The sequence below is a fragment of the Athalia rosae genome, chromosome 1, assembly GCF_917208135.1.
Source record: "Athalia rosae chromosome 1, iyAthRosa1.1, whole genome shotgun sequence".
NCBI classification, from domain to species: domain Eukaryota; kingdom Metazoa; phylum Arthropoda; class Insecta; order Hymenoptera; family Athaliidae; genus Athalia; species Athalia rosae.
Window position 1 is genome coordinate 30,831,817 of NC_064026.1, and position 16,821 is coordinate 30,848,637.

The 16,821-nt window shown below is 40.7% G+C and overlaps 1 protein-coding gene across 11 annotated transcripts in view; it reads left to right on the forward strand.

The window, feature by feature from the left end:
- The window catches only part of LOC105684176 (growth factor receptor-bound protein 14-like), a 174,866-nt gene that overhangs the window by 149,328 nt on the left and 8,717 nt on the right, over positions 1–16,821 (forward strand). For 9 of the 11 annotated variants that reach the window (XR_007276745.1, XM_025746568.2, XM_025746571.2 and 6 more), the window contains one exon: positions 740–859. Coding sequence is in view for 10 of the 11 variants with exons in the window: in XM_025746568.2 (XP_025602353.2) it covers positions 740–859 (120 nt within the window). In the remaining variant the exon portion in view is untranslated. The remainder of the gene's footprint in view (positions 1–739; positions 860–16,821) is intronic. The other 2 variants (XM_048649141.1, XM_048649142.1) reach the window with 2 other exon arrangements.

Genomic DNA, 16,821 nt, shown 5'->3' on the forward strand with positions numbered 1-16,821 from the left:
ATGTCTATTTCTATCCATACCTCCGCAACCGGACTCAACCCCATGGCTTCGATTCTCACGGAACCAAAAAAAGTAGTGGCAAAAAATTAATTATCCCTTCAGCGACAGGCTTCAATGGGAGAAAATTAAATTCTTTCTAGAACTTTGTGTTCTTCGGATAATTCAAATTTCCTTTTTCCTTTTTGTAGTCTTTCGTTTTGTCAGCCCACCGAATCAATGTTGATTAGGTACATTACGCGTGTCAACGATTCTCGGTTTTTCGCTTATCCGGTGGTAAAAATCTTTTCGATCTTGCGTCAGACGATCGCAATCAGAAGATGGAAGTAAAATTGCTGTAGTTTTAACGCTATACCGCTCTTTTATGTTTCGAACTTTTGTTACAGTATATTTTCTACCTTATTCTTAGCTAGCGGCTATCTTTGCAAGTTTTTCTTCTTTTTTCATCTTAGCTTTCCGCCCCGTTTCTCTCTCTCTCTCTCTCTCTCTCTTCTTTTTACCGCTCTCTCGTATCTTTTACGTCTTACCTACTTACTGTATAAATCCGAAACTTGCTGCAGGATCTCGTTTATCGATAAATCGATTGTTCGCATATTTTTATTACATCTCCGTAATAGCATTTTTCTCTCTCTCTCTCTCTCTTTCCTCTCTTTCTCCATCTCTCCTCGCATCGCCAAATAATCTTAAGGTTTTATGAACTAATTGAAAACTGTGTACGATTGGTGCACGCACGATGATGTAGTGGTGTGCTGCTTTGTTGCAGTACGGCAAACAGCTGAGGGAGAACTACAGGGCGTTCAAAAATAAGCAATGTCAACCAACCGTCAGTCCAAAGGAATACAACAGCTACACCGTGCCAAACGTGAGTAAAAAAAAAACTAAAAGAAAGTTAAAAATTTATTTTTCCGTTCAGCTTCACGTGTTGTACGTCTTTTCAATTCGGTCGGGTGGTCGCCCTCGGTATTCCACATGTTACTCTGTACCAACATCTGTTTTTTGTTTTTATTCTTTTCCGTTATGCGCGAGGTGATTCGGAAAAGTGTATTTTCATCATTTCCTTCCTACCTTCTTCAGTTCGACTTCCTTCGCGGATCCGACCACCCTACGGATTTTTCATTTCCACCCTCTGTTTTGTCTTTATTTTTACCAAGTGACACTCTGTCACGTTAGAAGAAATAAGAAAAATCATCGGGGTGAAAAAACTTTGAGTAAAATATTATGGAAGGAAAAAGGAAGAACGAAGAAAAAAGTGAAAGAAGCGATGTGTAAAGATAAAAACAAGATCTCTCTCCTCTTTCGCATCTCGTGCGCGCTCCTACGCTACGGAATTCTTTTCATCGATCATTTTGAAAATATCTGACAGTCGTCGTCTCATGTTTGCTACCATTGGTTGAAGGTAATCGTTATACACGCGTCGTATGAATCGTTGAAACCTTTTATCTGATTCGATTCCAATACGTCGTCTACAGTTCAACACATCTGAAAATTATGAAAAACTCGAAACTTTGCCAAAAAAGAGAAAAACCAAAAAAATTTGAATGTAGTTGTCTAAAAAAATTTGAGATCACACCCTCTCTCCTCTCTACATCACAGTCATGGTCTGTGATTTTTTCGAGGATATTGAAAACTTGAGTAGAAATTTTTTTTCCTACTTTTTTTGTTAAAAGAAAAAAAAAAAATTATTCATTCCTTGGCTAAAATACAGGCTGTGATTTAATCCGTATCCGGTTGCGAATCACACGAGCGGAACTCGAGTCGCTCGCGATATATGGCGAGAGGCTCGGGTATCAAAGACTAATTTTATATTGTCGCTCGATCCGTTTTCCAAAGCGTTGCGTGTAGACGTGTCTGGCGCAGACTGACAATAAGTAGCATCGACGGTGGTTGGAACCAGCCGGCAAAAAATATCGAAATGTATTTAGGAGAAAAAAAGAAAAAGAAAAAGAAAAAGGAAGAAAAGAAAGAAATAACTTCCGTTGCGGAGAGAAGGTAGAATAAAAAGAGTGAAGAAAAGGGGAGGAAAACTTTTACCCGGCAGATTATGCGTCGTACGTACAATTTGAAAGTCAGGTAGGTATTGAAGCGATTATATGCAGTGTGTAGGAATTTAATGAGCTTTGAAGGGATTTTCACGGCGTCGAAGCTCAATTACGAGGGCATTAAAATCAACCTACCTACAATACCTATTATAGGACTGCAACCTACAGCGAAACACACCAACCAACGTCCATTACAAGGGAGGCGAGACAAAGATCGAGGAGAATGATCGTAAAACGCATTTCCATCCCTGACGATCGAGTGCCTACCCTCTCGTCGCCCTTAGCGCTAGGAAGACCTGCATGTCCGATAATCTCTGGGGATTTACAAGAGCTCCGCCCCTCACCAAACGAAGGCCGTCCCACCTTCATCGCGTTAGCTCAGCTTTTTATATAAATCACTTGCTTTTTTTTCACCCCCCGACTATTCTTTTCACCATTTTTTTTTTCGTCCTTTTTTTCTTCGTCAACCCATTCCACCGAATCTTTCGCCACTCTCGTCCTCTTCTTGTTCCGACTTCTGATAGTTGAACCGGTATCATAGTTACGGGGAGTGAAAAAGAGAGGAGAAAAATTTTGAGAAATTTCAAAAACTTATTGGTGCTTGAAAATTCAATTCCTCGGAATCTGAATTTTTCCAACACCTCGGGAATTTATCGAATGTTCTATCTTTCATCAAAAAAAAAAAATGATCAACGATCGATTTGTGTTCGATTGGAAAAGATCATGACTGTCTATCTGGATCGTTGAATAGAAAAATTCAAATGCCGTAAGAACGATCGAGTTGCGGTAAATTATTGTAGATTTTATAGAATAAAAAAAAAAAAAAAAAAAAAAAAGGGAAAAAAATCATCGGCATCAGCTAGAGCGGTAGAAACGGAACAGTTAATAACGTATACGTCGTGATTAAGAGTTAGTGTCGTAACTATACGGGTATGAAGAACCTGCTGGTGGGCAGAACGTACCAGTCGTCGTCGTTACATAATCACACCGGGTATTATTATACCATATAAACTCTAAACCAGAAACAACAAACCCCGCCTCGTTCTTGACTCCCACTTCTCATTTCGCTTCTCATTTCTGTTCTTATTCTTATCCCTATTCCTTGGAAGCGAGGAGCTTTTTGTAGACGGGAAATTATAGTTAGACGAACGTTTTAATGCCTGACCGTACCCGTAGGGGGTCAGACTAATCGACTCGTGATTACTACCAGAGACATAAAGGCACCCGAGCGCTGTTCCATGCAAAGTATATATATTTTACAAACTTGTCAGCCAATCGAAACTCTCGCTAATATTCCATATGAATAGAAGATATTCTACGCCAATATCTGTCCATCTATCTAACTACCTACCTACCTACCTACCGATCAATGTCCAATCGATTTAATGTCCTCGATTCGATCATTATTCAAAGAAATTCGTTACATGTCATCGGCTCTCGATTCTATATAATTTATTCATTATCGTATAGTTTGGCAAGATTAATCACGAGGTGTTTGAAAATCGAGAGAAGAAAAAACCGATTTCTCCCGGCTTTTTTTTTTTTGGTTTTTTCTTCTTCTTTTCTTCGTACACACATTTCGTTCACAACTACTCCGCCATTTTTGCGATGTTGACCGCGCGATCTTCTCCGTTTTTTTTTTTTTTTTTTGTGTTCCTAACAACCGTTGCGTTCGATTAGAATTATTCAAATCAGTTCGAAATCGGTACAGATATTTTCACCGATTTGTTTTCGACCTTTGACTCGCCAAGGCGCGTTCCGCAGCTGATCGCGGGTACGAGGAGGACGACGATTTCTGCCCCCTAGATTTCGACCCCTTCTCGCACACCTCACCCCCCGCTTTCGTCTTTCGCTTCTCCTTTCTCGCCTCACGACGGCGTCACCGTGTCTATTTGCCCCGGAGCGAGCAAAAGCGTCGAGGGCAGAGAAGAAGAAGAAGAAGGAACGAGAGAGGGGAAGGGGTGGAGGAGTGTAGGATATAGTTTGGTTTAGAAGTCAGTGGAAGTAAAAAGTGTGCCCCGGCTGTTGCTACGCCAGAACTATCGACCAGTCTCTCTCTCTCTCTCTCTATATACGCCGGGGCTCCCATCCATCCATACATACATCCTCGCGCAAGCCCTCCGGGCGCTATGTGAAAACGTGTGGGTTATACCTACCTACCTACCCACCTCATACCTGGGTACGTACTCGTATTCTTGTTACAACTATTGCATATCCCCGCTCGGATCCTTACCTTTGCGATACACGCTTTGACCGTGCGTGCGTGTAGGACCTTCGTGTAACTCGGATTGATACCTTGTGTACTCGATGCACTTTTGCCCTACCTAGAAACGTAAACGTTCGAAAGAGGAGCTCGTCGTTTCGCACGCTCCCCCGTGTATCCGGCGAATTTTCTTTTTCCCCTCATTTTCCGTTCGTCGAAATATCTCGACGATCTTGCTAAAAAAAAAGAAAAATAGACAAAATGAAAATGAATAGAAAAAAAGTTGAGAAATAAACGTAGGGGAGAAACGATCCCTTCCTTTTTTTCTTCTTCTTCTTCTTATTTTCTATTCTGCTGTCGATAAGTTCGATGATTGCATATCGGGGATTTTATTGCGAGGGGGTTTCGGCTTGACTTATACGGAGTGCTTGCGCTGCGGGTGTTGTAAGGTTGGGTTGGCCCGAATCAAGAGGGTTCTCTACTCGATCAAAGAACATTTTAAGCTCGACTGGGTTCTTCCTTTCGGTGGATTTCGTTCGACCTGCACCTCTTTCCGTCTTGACCTTTGATACCGAAAGCTGCTTTACCATTGAAATTTCAGCCGAGAATTTCGATTCCTGCTGATATCGTACGCTCCGGAATACAGACATAAATTTGTAGAGCATAGAACACGTAAATTTTACGATCGGAGGAGCTTTTCTTGTTTCACGTTTACGGAAAGAAAAGGAAGAAATAAAATAATTGAATAAAGTAACGACGATTCGTCGTGGTCTCTCGAATTTTTCTTCCTACTTTTCTTTCGGCTGGAAATTTAAATTTATCTCTATCAAATGTTTAAAAGACACGTTTCACACGTTGTATATTATTAAAAGAGAGCCAACACATATCCGCGGAGCAGCGGGATGTGTTTAACACCGACGGTTTATGCTACAGTTAGTATATATACACGTATATAGGTGTAGCTGTATGTATAAATATATATAACTTGTACTTTACTGTGACGCGCACGTCTTGCCTTGCATCGCCTTGCATGCTATAAAATTACACTCTATTCTAACAAAGTCATGGCAAGGTGACTTTCAGGATTATTCTGCCGCGGCCTACGCGTGGCTCTTGTATATACCTATCGCACACCATGTTATAATATCTATATACATGCACACAATGAGAATGCAATTTTAACTTGTAATAAAACACGAGTTCCTTTTTCTCTCTCTCTCTCTCTCTCTCTCCCCCTCTATTTTCTCTCTAATTATAATACTCGGCGAACTTTGATTATTATTTTCGAACCAATCGGAAATTCGATACGCGATATCAAATTCATCGTATACTTTCATTTCCGTGCATCTTCCGCGAACGTTCGAAGCAGAGGGGAATAAAAAAACGAAAAAAACCCAGAAGAAGAAGATAATTTTGATAATCGAATCTCGGCGAGTTGCGGCGCGGTATAATTGTAAATCTTTCGGCCGTATAATCGCAGACGTGTACACGTACATAGCTATATTTGTTCCGTCTCTGTGTCCGTCTCCGCTATATACGCGTATTCAAATAGTTAGCTAACAATTCCGAACGTATGTGAGTTTGGTGTGCAGTACGAATGTTGTACGGAGGCAGCAACGCCGCAGCTGGTTGAAATCGTTCGCTGCTTCGTGCAATATATAGGTATGCACGGTACGTAGGTTATTGTATAACGTACCTACCTATGGATATGTAAGTGCATACACGGGCTGCACCGGGTTGGCACAATCCATTATACACGCCGTTCTATAGCTATAGAATTGTAGCTTGCAATTAGATACAGCATTATCATTCGATGCATATACATATGTATACATTATATACGTATGCGATACGCGCGTGGATGTTGGTACGTGTGTCGTTACAAAATATACAAACGCATATCCCTGCAGTTAGCTACACGTGTAATCGAGTACGACGCGGGGACGTTCGTCGCCGACGATGATCACAGGTAGACTGCGGCCGACTCGTCGTACGTCGTTACATCATATTACGTTATTTTTACTACTTCGCTATTAAACAACGGTCGATTAAAATTTTCATCTTCCTCGATCGCGTTAAATTCATTTAAATACAATCGTTTCGTACGGGAGAGCGCAAAAAATCGCCGATTCCACGTTCCCGCGGCGTTATAAAAATTAACGGACAATCAAAGAAAACGCGATATCCAAGCGTTGTTACAGGTCGCCCCGCGAACGGTCCGGGCCAACCGACCGTCGTCGGGGTGAAAAATCGAGAGGGACAGAGATACGTATGATGTACGGAGGGACGGAGGGATGCGGACGGAGGGTGAAAAAGAGAGAGAGAGAGAGAGAGAGAGAGAGAGAGAGAGAGGGAGAGAGAGGGAGAGGGAGAGAAAAGAGCTGACGGCAGTTCTCTCCGAATCAATACCACACGGCTGGTCTGGTGCTTCTGCTTCTGCTTGTGCCGTTGGTACGGAGAGTTCTCCAGGTAGGATGCGCCCTCTGCCGCCGTTCGCCGCCCCCGACCCCTGCCCAGAAATTTCACCGCCCCGCCGTTCGCCAGATGCAACCAGATGATGCACCGCGGTGGTGGTGCGTCGTTGTGCATATCGCGACGAGGAACGCGCGCGCGGGCGGGCGGGCGGGCGTATCGACGCAGGCGTCCCTGCCGGCGGCGGCTACGACGCTGCCGATCGGAGAACTTCGTTGCTGGTCGCTTTGCACACGTGCAATTGCAACTGCAGTTGGACGGAAACGTAGAAACGCGAAATGGAACTTTGAGCTTTCGGGCTCACCGTGGTGTAGCCTCGGCGATCCTTTACCGAATCCGTCGCTATGGAAACGACCGAATTCGTCCGTGGATAGGAGGAAACGCTCCGAGTTATCTCCTTCCATCTTCTTTTTCTCTGCAGCGGTATCGAATGCACAATTTTATTGCGCATGCGGACGTTTAACCTTGACATTGAACGAGCCTCCCTTGCATCCTCTCCTCTCGTCTCCTCGCCCACCCCCCTCCGCGTCTTCCATTTTCCCGTATCTGGACCTCCCACCTAGCTTACCGTTAACGTCAAGCACTTAGTTTGTCTGTACATACATACCATACCCTATTCGCTGTACTCGTTTGTCAATCAATCAAATTCGTACAGATAAAAAATGAACGCGGGAGCATCTCGTGGAATTTTTCATCCCGAATCAGAATGGCAATTTTTATCGTACGTACGTCACGTTTTCGGTCCTCAGGGGCATTCCGAATGCATCGAGATCGAAGCGTATGCGTCGTGCGATCGTCGCGTATGCCTTTTTTTTCCCCCCTTATTTCTATTTTATTTCGATCACCACTTCCGCGTCTGGTTTTCTCTTCGTACTCGTGGGATCTGTTAAGTATCCGATCGCACGTCGCAGTCTGCAACGCGTCGATGTTGGATATTATTTTTAACGGTGATGCAACGCGGACTGCCGATGCATAAGTCCTCGGGGAAAAACTCTATCGCCTGGCAGTCGGTGCAAACGCTCAAAAAAAAAAAAAATAGAAAAAAAAAAAGCTTTGCCGCATTTTATATTTTGACATCATTCCTCGTCGTGATAATTTACATCGTACATGCACGAGTACACTGACGTAACATGGAAAATTCGCAACGATTATGCGCATCCCTCATTTCATGTATGTAAGTGGCAGATGCGCGTCATCTGCATTCTGGTTCCAATCGAGAATTTTCTTTTTTTTTAACTTTGTCTTTTATTTTCAGATTATCAGATTTTCAGATTTTTTAATTTTTCAATTTTGGGGTCGAAAACCGGAGTCTCTTGTTTTAGGTTTGAACCGCGAACGGGAGCTTCGAGTGAACACCTCTTTTTCGGTGTTGGATTTTTCTCCTCGATTCGATTCGATTCGATTCGATTCAATAATCCGTTTCGGTGTTATCTTTCAATCTATGTAACGCGCTTTGCATCGTACAGTCGTACGGTACTCTAAATGCACGAAAGGGGCCCGGTGCAAATTTAATGCGTATCGGATTCAATGCGCCGCACACTCTCGGCAATTTTTTATTTGCTCATTCAATTTCGTTTTATCTCTTCTTATTTTTCTCTTCTTCATTTTTCATTCTCGATGCAGATATTTATAATGTATGCATTTCTTCTTTTTTTTTTTTTTTGTTACGCTCACTGCAACGGCTGCATACGCAGGTTGCGCTTACTGCAGTTTCTTTTCTTCTGTTTTCTTCCCTCCACTTCCCAGATGTTTCTTGCCCGAACCGCAATCGGTTTCTGCTTCTTCTATATATATTTTTTTCTTCTCCCCTTTTTTTCATCATTCAATTCGCTCTCCGTTCTCTCTACTCCGCTCTTATAATACGTACGACGTCCGACGTGACGTGAGCTTCAAATACCTACTCGGACATCTGCAGCGTGCATACCATTTTTACGTTTCTGGCTCCTCGTTCACAAGGTCATAATGCATGTATGTTGCATACAAACTTGCATACATATCTTGTCCACGTGTCGTTCCTTCCCTGAAGATGTCGCGGGTCGCCCGACATTTCAGTTACTTCTCGCGTTTCCCGAGCTTTTCTGCCCCTCGAGGCAGAAAATTTTCTTCCTTTTTTGTTGGAATAAAAAAGAATTTCTATCGGGATATCTTGCGATTAGTTTTATTCACTTCGTAGCGATACGAAAATCTTCGCACTTTCTCAATCTCCCGTAGGTATAATTAACGCTTTCGCCTATCGCCTATAGCTGATTCCGTTGTCCTTGTTCTTTTTTTTTTCATAATTACTTTTTTTTTGATATTGATATCTTCTTTGCTTTGAGTTGCGAGAGGAGAAAAAGGTCCTTTTTCTTTTCTTTTTCATCTCATTAAACGTTATCTCCCTTACAGAGATCGGCAGGAAACGACGATCGTGTTTATCTGTCTAGCTGTCGTTACGTCGGCCGAAATGACTGTTGGGGTGGGTTGAGGAAATTTTTTTTTTTTATTCTCTTAGCATGGGGGCAGAATTTGTACCTTATAAAATAAGAAAATTTTTCAAATGTGGAAAAAAATTTTTCCACCTAACGATTACTCGATCGATTGCATGAGTAGATGATTTTGGCTTTCAGATTTGGATTCCTGAAATTCGATTTTTGAGCGAAAAACAAATCATCTTTTTAATTGGGTTGAATATGCTTTTTTGACGTATTTTGACGTCAGGAATCCGAATCTGAAAGAAAAATTGATCTATCTCTAAAATAGACCGAGTTATCGCCAATTTTCAGCTTTTTGGGGTCAAAAATAAAAAATTGATTTTTTAGTCTTTCTTGATGTAATTTGAGCTCAGGAATCCGAATCCGAAAGAAAAATTGATCTATCTGCAAAAATGACCGAGTTATTCCCATTTTTTCGCGATTTTTTGCATAAATTTGAGGATATCTCGAAGGGAAAAATTCGTAGCTCAATTTGGACAGCGGATTCGTGTTCCTGAGGTCAAAATACGTAAGAAAAGTGCCATACGATCGATTTTAAAAAATAAAAATTTTTGGTCAAAATTTGAAAAAATCGTAAGGGGTACCCCTTGGAAAAATCTCAAATTTTGGCCAAAAATTTTTATTTTTTAAAATCGATCGTATGGCACTTTTCTTATGTATTTTGACCCCAGGAACACGAATCCGTTGTCCAAATTGAGCTACGATTTTTTCCCTTCGAGTTATCGCCATTTTTATGCCAAAAAATGCGATAATTCGGCGATAACTCGGTCACTTTTGAAGATAGATCAATTCTTCTTTCGGATTCGGATTACTGAGCTCAAATTGCACTAAGATAGACTAAAAAATCAATTTTTTATTTTTGACCCCAAAAAGCTGAAAATTGGCGATAACTCGGTCAATTTTAGAGATAGATCAATTTTTCTTCCAGATTCGGATTCCGGACGTCAAAATACGTCAAAAAAGCATATTAAACCCAATCAAAAAGATGATTTGTTTTTCGCTCAAAAATCGAATTTTTCTTTGGTCTTTCAAGGGTAATCTCACGTATAATCAACTCAGGAATCCAAATCTGAAAGCCAAAATCATCTACTCATGCAATCGATCGAGTAATCATTAGGTGGGAAAAATTTTTTCCACATTTAAAAAATTTTCTTTTTTTCTAAGGTACAAATTCTGTCCCCATGCTAAGAGAATAAAGAAAAAAAAAATCTTTTCAACCCAACTTAATGATTGTCGGTCTCTTAACGCCGGAAGAGAAATTTTTCTAGCCCGGTTAACGCGAGACGTTGTCTCTATACCATTACTCTGTACTTAACCGACGAGCTTTTTGTTATGTGCAGACACGTGAATTATTTGCACGAAATTTCGTACATCTCTCTCTCTCTGCGTCTGATCTGAAACATCGAGGACCTTGCGCGACTGAAATTGAGACGAAAATTTTTTGTATAAAAACTAAAAATAAAATAAAATCGAAAAACTTTCGTTTCATCGTCGCATGTAATAGCGAAAATCGTTGGGGTTATTTTTTTTTTGGAGTAAACTTTCTCATGCACTTAAGTATACCAATTGTTGAGCAATTTTTTGCACGGATGGATTGTACGTTTTATGTACATGTGATTATTTAATTATTATTATTATCATTATGTATTCAATTTTGGCGAAAGGTTATAACGGTCTCCACGGTGATTTAATTTCTACGTATCGTTATTCAGGAAATTTCCATCGCCCTTAGCTCAGGCGTTATATATTTTGATGTACACACAGGTAGATTTGTATGCGCGTACATATACGTACGTACTTACATAGGTACGTAAGTTTCCTACCTCGCAAGTCGCTTTCTCTCATAATAAAACACGCATCCGTGTAGTAAATACCTAAATTAGTATATGCAACGGACAATAATGCTATAATTATAGTAATGATGATGATTAGATGATGATGATGATGATGATGATGATGATGATGATGATGATGATAATGGGATGCGGTTATGTTCATTTCTCGTTGCTGCCGGTGCAGAAGTTTTACCGATAGGAAATAGATTTTCTAGTTACGTTCATCGAATTTCCCGTTATATGTACGGACTACTGTACGGAAGCTTACATCGAAATTTGATCGCGATCCAATTAAGGATCGTCGAATTTTTCAACCTGGAAGACAAACTGGACTGGTAGCGAAGGAAAGGAAGAAACCCGAGCATATTTTCCGCGCTCATTGTTGGCAGGTATCGGTTGCCGCCCCCCCCAGGGCAGTAACAGCGGCAGCGGTACATTGACAGAAAGAAAAAAAGAGGGAGGAATGGATGGAGAGAGAGAGAGAGAGAGCGAGTCCAAAGTTTCAAGATTTAAATCATACGGACCTCCTAGCGCCGGACCATAAATTATCGTCGATGCAGGCAACTTCGGTTGGCTTGCCTCCAGGTTCGTTTAGCCTTCGCTTAGCAATCTTGTAGGTAACGTACGTACGTACGTACGGTACGGTACGGTACGTATACCGAACTGCTCACCGTTTCCCATCCCCCGAACCCCATTCGTTATCCAAAACGAAAAATGAAAGGGGGAGAGAAAGAAAAAAGGAATTAAAAAAAAAAAAACATTGAATGAACGAACGAACGAATGAATGGAAGAAATATAATAACGCCATTATTATCGGCTATCGTAACGTTATCCATTAAACATCGATTATAAATCTATAGAAATGAAATTACATCGCGCATCGTACGGCCGATGTATCTGTGATTTATGAAAGCGGACGAACGGACGAAAAATAAAAATCCTCTTCGTCGCGTTAGACGTGTACAGATATGAAATATAATATCCGTCCGATTGATCGTCGTTTAACTTATTCCTTTTGTCTTGTCTCTTCGTTTATATCTATTTAACATCTGTTTGAACCTTCGTACGAGCGAACGAGCGTGCAACGAATCGTTGTTATCCGGCCTATACAAAGTAAAAGCTGCTTCTTTGACGAAGTTAAGACCGGGACTTCGAACAGAGAGATACGTACAAGATGATGATGCTTCATGATCGTGTTTGTTCGGTTTTCTTTTTCCTCCTCTTCTTTTTTTCCCCCCCCTCTCCTTTTTTTTTTCTTCTAATTTGTAACCCGTGTGTTGGTTAGCCACATGCACGCTGGAAGGAACGAAACGAAACGAAACCAAGCGACGGGGTACATAGAGGCTCATTGTCAAGAGACGGTAACGCAGAAACGTACGTCCCGCCTAATTACACCTCCGTGTCGCTAATGGCCAAACGACGTCGTTGCGTCTCCCATTCTCCGTCTCCTTCTCTTATGTACATGCGACATATATCTGTACATACATATAGATATATATATATGGGTATGTAGTATGCACGTGCCGCATTCGTATGTGTACGTACACTGTACTCGTATAATTATGGAAACGTGCAACGCTTATACACCCGACGCGTTTAGAAACCGATGAAAAAAGTTACAAAAACTGCAACCGAAAAAAAAAAAATAAAAAATAAAAATGGCGCGGGGGGTTGGGGAAAATTTGAAGAAATTGTGAAAACAAAGAATACAGAATAAGGAGGGGAAAAAAACGTATCGGACGACATAAGTGGAGAAGGCTGATGACTGACTGTATAACATTACGTCACTTTATTTCCTGTTTCTTCGGGGTCACGTGCGTTAGAAAATCCATACATATATGTATCATACCCGTATGCGTACGGGTTGTACGGACCTATGTGTATTTACCAATTACGCGAAAGAGACTTGGACAACTTTAAAACAACGCCACGGCCAAGGACTTTACGTTCAATTATGTAACGGTTATTAACGCATTAACATTATACCATACGCACAGCGTAATGGATATCGTGTAATGAGCATATAATGTACAATAATATACATATTTTCGATTAGAATCATTCGTTAACCGATAATTGTATTATTTATCCGCGCGGTAATTGTCCTACGTATATTTGTGGCGGCGCACCGAATAGGGGTGGTTTTATCGCATGTTATTATATCACTGTGTATATATAGTATACGTGCGCCGTATACGCGAACGAAACTTGCAGCGGAAAATATATAGGGATACATATTTATAGGTATATAAATACGCGCATGTAATGTGTGGGGTTATAAATACGGGGATTAAAACGGATAGAATTGGTGGTGGCGTAACGACCGAAGAAAACCCGGCGCACTGTGAAATGGTCGGGTACATATTATCCACATAGGTATATACCTACGTACGCGAAGAGAGAGAGAGAGAAACCGAACAGTTGCGGGAGCACCGGAGGATATTTTGGAGATAATCGGTACGCGAACGGTCGTAAAACGGTAAAAACTAAAAACTTCGAGCCAGCAAAATGCCGTATAATTTAACGCCCCACACGCGCGCACACACACGTCGTGTATATATACGTATGTTATATATCGCGAGGGTATCGCGCATAAATTTTTTTTTTTTTTTCTCATCATACATTTCACATGTCTGTGAAACTTTACGTACAACGTCGGCAGAAAATGTTTTCTGATTACATTTAATTTGGTTAAATTTTTATTTTTCACTTTTTCAATCTCATTTTTCGTGCAATGTTAGTCGAATACTCAACGTCTGGATACCCTCCGGTTACGGTTTAAGGGTTAAACTTCGTCAAATTTTTCTAGATGAAAAAAAATTTGACCAAAAAACTTTATTCCTCTCATTCGAAATGAAAGCTCGAGTAATTCCGGAGCTTTCGAGTCGACTAACATGCAGATTTATAAAAAAAAATTGTTTCCCCCAAGAACAACGCGTGAAAAAAAAAGAAAAAGAAAATTTGCGGAACGACCAGTGTCGCAAAAAACTCGATGATCCGGCGTGTGTAGCGCCTGCAGATAATTTCGTATCGATCGTAAGCGCCGTACGTACCGTACGTACACAACACGTATACGAATTACATCGACGGGATCCGTAGGATTTTTTGCGACAGCTTCGGGAACAGAAACGGCAACAGTAGCAGCAGCAGCAGCAGCAGCAAGAACAGTGGCTTGTGCGAATGATGTAATGCCGTCCATGAAGCAATATAAGAAACCTCGCGACCTTTGAACTTCGATCACGGATTCAATGCACGATGGTATAATAAAAATAACCGATGAGACCGTTTGAGCAAGTTAAGTCGATGTAACGAGGTGCATTGATGTCAATAATCAGTTAATGATGATCGTTTTATACGTACAGTATATTTTAGGCGCCTTATTACATTACGCTCCACATTCTCGTCCGCATATCACATCTTTATATTTATAAAATTATTTTCGATACCTCGTATATACCCCCTACGGTAATTGTAATTGACGTATGTCTTAATTACACCGCAGATATGTAACGTAATTTATCTTCATTTAAAAAAATCGAAAAAAAAGTAAAAAATTTCTCGCTATTCAATCCCCTTCCTATTTATATTGCCTGTAATAACTACCGAAAATTCGATACGCTCATATACCGATCCGTCGCAAAAAAAAAAATTCATAAATGACGTTACGAAAAAAAAGAGAAGAGCAACTAAAAAAAAAGACGTCGTACGCGAAATGACCTTTTTTAAAATTATTATGCGTCAGTAAGAACGTAAGTTTTACACGTGAGTCATCCGCGTCAAATCGCTACCTGCAATTAGCGCCGCTCCACTTTCGCGAATACTCACCTATATTGCTATATTTATGTACATGTAACACATGTACGCGTATGCGTAACTTCACGTGTATTGGTCACTCGCGACTGCACCCGACTTATACTCGCCTTATTAACGAAAATCGCGTTAGAAAATGTCGCCGAATTTTTTCCGGACACAAATTTTCGCTCGGTAAATTTTTCGGATACAAAAATTCCGTTTTGTAACAGGATTAGAATTATTGCATAACCCGCGTCACGCGCTTGGGCACGACGTTGCAGTTTTACGAAAAAAATTTTTTCGTCGTTTTTCGGAATTGTTTTTATTACGTATTCCCGGTGCGGTAATTACCTCGCCGCAAAATGCATCGTGTGGTATTTGAATTAATTACACGCAAGTTTACCGTATATACGTGCATGCTGCAGGCTGGCAACGTTTTAGGATTTATTACTGTATGACCGCAAGAGCAATGGCTGCACAAAATGCAGAGGCGGGTGTGGCGATGATGGAAGTGAGAGCGGCGGATAGAAACACGTTACATGATATACACGTTTATTTATGCATTTTATCTATCTACGTTCATAACATATGCAACGACTCGTATCAACGTCATCCGCAGCTCGCGTTCAACGTTGATGAAATATTTGAAAAAAAAAAAAAAAACATTCAAAAACCCTCGACGACAATCGAGAGAGAACTCTGATTTTCGCCGAAGATCGATCATGATTCGGGATTTCCCAACAATTTCTCATAAAATCAATAATCTTCCGCCGTCCTCCGATTGGTTTTCTCAATTTTTGTCCATCTCCGTCGCCGTGATATTCGAAGATCGTGAAAAATTTCGATAAAAACCGTCGCCAACAAATCGGTATGCGCGTGCATAGGCAATGGTAAAAAAAATGCAATCTTCGCGAGTGGAGTCAGCGGGTGAAAATTTGTGATTGACAAATAAAAACACTCGAGTCATTCTATATGTATTTATAATATGTGTATAACGGTAATGAAGAATAACAATAGTAATAAGTCAGAACAAGTTTGACCATCGCGGCGATACTTGAGCGAAAATCAAACAATCGCAGGGTCGCGAATTGCGGACGCGCTTGACGCCGAGTGGACACGGACGTGGGTCGGTCATTTTTATTTGCATGCTTCCACATCTACGTTACAACACACGTACATACGTACGTACATATATATATCATAGGCGTCATTTTCTTACATAAATATTCCCATATAATTGCACATAAATATATATTCAAACAGGTGAATCTTTTTTTTTTTTCTTTTTTTTTTTATTTCCAACAAGCGTAATAATTATACAGTTCGTCCGCGTATCAGCTACCAATATTACATAGAGCAAGTAGCGAACCGCGGACTATTGCTATTGCAGCAGAAAGCACCCAGCAGCAGCGGCGCATTTCAAGAGCACCGTGCAATTGACGAGAGAGACGCTCGCGCCTAGCAACAGGCTGACGGCGCGACGTGAACCACCACGGCAACGATAGCTTTTTTATTCTTAGCTTTTTTTTTTCTGCCTTACTTTTTTTTTTATTATTTCTCTCACAGGGGTTATCAACCCCGTATTCTAATTTTCTTTTTCTTCTTCTCTTTCCTTCCCTTCCTTTTTCTCCTTTCCGTGCAACCTGCAGGTCATATGTTGCAACGACAAAAAAAAAAAATCATTCCTCCTCTCTTTGCGAAAGATTAAGGGAATCACTTCTTTTTTTTTTTTTTGTTTAGTGTATTATATGGAATACTCGATGAATACGAATGGTTGAACATCGTCGTTATGTTCTTCGTTTTTTTTTTTTTTTTTTTTTTCATTTTTATGATAATCATAGCTTACGTCATGGAAATCAGAAAATGAAGATTCGAGATAGCGAGTACTTAGATAGCGTGTTAATCTCGACGCGATCTTTTTTCTAGGTTTTCTCATCAGGTGAGGTGTACTTTCACAGAATTTACTCGGTTATCTCACGGTTTTCAATACTTTTTCCTTTTTTCTTTCTTTT